Source organism: Geospiza fortis, unplaced genomic scaffold (genome assembly GCF_000277835.1).
Source record: "Geospiza fortis unplaced genomic scaffold, GeoFor_1.0 scaffold244, whole genome shotgun sequence".
Classification (NCBI taxonomy): Eukaryota; Metazoa; Chordata; class Aves; order Passeriformes; family Thraupidae; genus Geospiza; species Geospiza fortis.
This window is the reverse complement of record NW_005054370.1, coordinates 2,244,626-2,246,561: the sequence shown is the minus strand read 5'-3', so window position 1 is coordinate 2,246,561 and position 1,936 is coordinate 2,244,626. Positions and strand designations below refer to the sequence as shown.

General features: G+C 60.1%; 1 protein-coding gene across 1 annotated transcript in view; it reads right to left on the bottom strand.

Annotated features, from left to right (window-relative positions):
* Positions 1-1,936, bottom strand: part of TRIM47 (tripartite motif containing 47) — a 21,477-nt gene that overhangs the window by 10,019 nt on the left and 9,522 nt on the right. Inside the window, exon 9 of the mRNA XM_031059914.1 lies at positions 1,445-1,920. Coding sequence (XP_030915774.1) covers positions 1,445-1,920 — 476 coding nt within the window. The remainder of the gene's footprint in view (positions 1-1,444; positions 1,921-1,936) is intronic.

Genomic DNA, 1,936 nt, shown 5'->3' with positions numbered 1-1,936 from the left:
CGCGGCGCTGGGGGGGCTGCGGGGCCCCCGGGGCTCTGACCCGCAGCCCCGATCCCGGCACCTGGCCCCAGGCACCCGCCGCCCTGGAAAGGGCCTAACCCCAAATGGGATCTGCTCCCGTCTGGTCCCTCTCCCTGGCATGGGCTGCCTCCAGGGAGATCAGCCCCGGGGGATGTCACCCGGCTGAGGATGTGCTGTCCCCCACCCAGGGTCTGACACCTCCTAAAGGATCTGCCCCACTGGGATCTGGGCCCTCCCCAGGGTTCTATTGCTCCCAAGGGAAGCTGCTGACTTTCCCCGAATCTCCCGTTCAGGGAAGCTGTTGTCAGCCCGTTTCCATCCCCCTCCCAAGGACCTGCTGCTCCCCTTGAGCATTCCTTCCCCCTCTAGGACCTGCTGCTACTCCACTGCTCCCCAGGTGCTCCCCACCCTGGGGCCCCATGGAAGGTCCTGAGCCCCCCCAGTGCAGAGGTGCAGGTGCTTTCCCGGCAGCCCTCGTGTCCATGGACCTACACCAGCCCTCCCCACGGCCAAAAAAGGCTGCAGTGCCCAGGTCTGGCTCACTGTCCCCCTTTCCTCTGGGGTCTGGCAGGAACTGGCAGGCACCAGAGGGCTGGGAGGCCCCAGAGTGCTTTTAGAGTGAAGATCTGCCTCATGAGATCTCTGGACCCCTTTTGTGCAGGACACACAGACAATTTTTGGACTTGGATAAGTTCCCAGGTGCATGCTGGCCCAAGGCCTCACCCAAGGACAGGGCTGTCAGGAGCAGGGAGGTGTTGAGTGAAGCAGGAAGCACAAGACAAATAATATCTATTCTTGAAGAAGACGACTGAACCTTTTAAGCTTTTTGTCCCCAAAGGAAAAAATGATGTGATTCATTCCCCAGGCATTCACATCCCCAGCACTTTTGAACCCAGTGCCAGTTTTACCCTGTCAATCCTCACCAGCACTCCCACAGGAGCAGGAGGAGACATCGGACCTGCAGTCTCACCCTTGGGAAAACATCAATGAAAACTTTAGATTTTCTTCTGTGTCTGTGGATGCCACGGGACAGAGAGAGAGAAACGGCAAGCATTTCTCACAGCTTGTGAGAACTTTCAGGGAGTTGTAAGGATGTTATAACTCGTTAGTATGAACAACCTGCAGGTGGTGTTTTTCTACTCCGTCTTTCTGTTCTTCTCAAGGACGGTGTGTGAGAAAGGTGTTTTTGTTAAGTCGCCAATCAAATAGAATGTATGGTATCACTGTATAAACCGCGCGGTTCTCTTGAATAAAGCCCTCATTGTTCTTTGTACAGTCCTGCCTCTCACCTGTTCCTGTGTCATTCCCGGCGCAAGGGTGACATCTGGTGACCCGACGTGTGTGCTGCTCCGGTGGCCTCCGCGGAGTGTGGCGGACCCCCGGGACCCCCGCCGGACCCCGCGGGGCTTGGCCGCGCTCGGACCCCCTTTGTTTCCCCGGAGAGGTCCCGGCCTTGCCCCGCGCCCTTCTCCTGGGCTTGCTCCGTGGGGCTGCCCTGATAGCTGGGACCTGCGGGCGGGGACGGGCTCCCCAGAACGCGGACAGGTCGGAATTGCTGGGGCTGGGTGCCGCTGTTTCCGTGATGGGGGATCGGGATGATGACGAGAACAAGGTTTTTTCTGTGTGGAGGCGCCTCCTTTCCTATAGGGGGTTCTCGGTGCCTGACGCCTCGCTGATCGACCTGCTTGTGTGGGCCAGGACTCGTGAGTTCCCGATGGGCACGGCCGTGGTGTTTGACCCGGGCCAGTGTCAGGAGCTGTGTGCTCTGCTTGCGGAGGAGTTTTACCGAGGGGATGATGCTGTGCCCCCGCTCCTGGCTGTGTGCGACACCCGGCGCGCAGCCCTCCGGGACCGGGCCGGTGGTTCGGAGACCCCCGAGGGGCGGGGGTGCTGCCGGCGCTTCGGAGAGGCGATC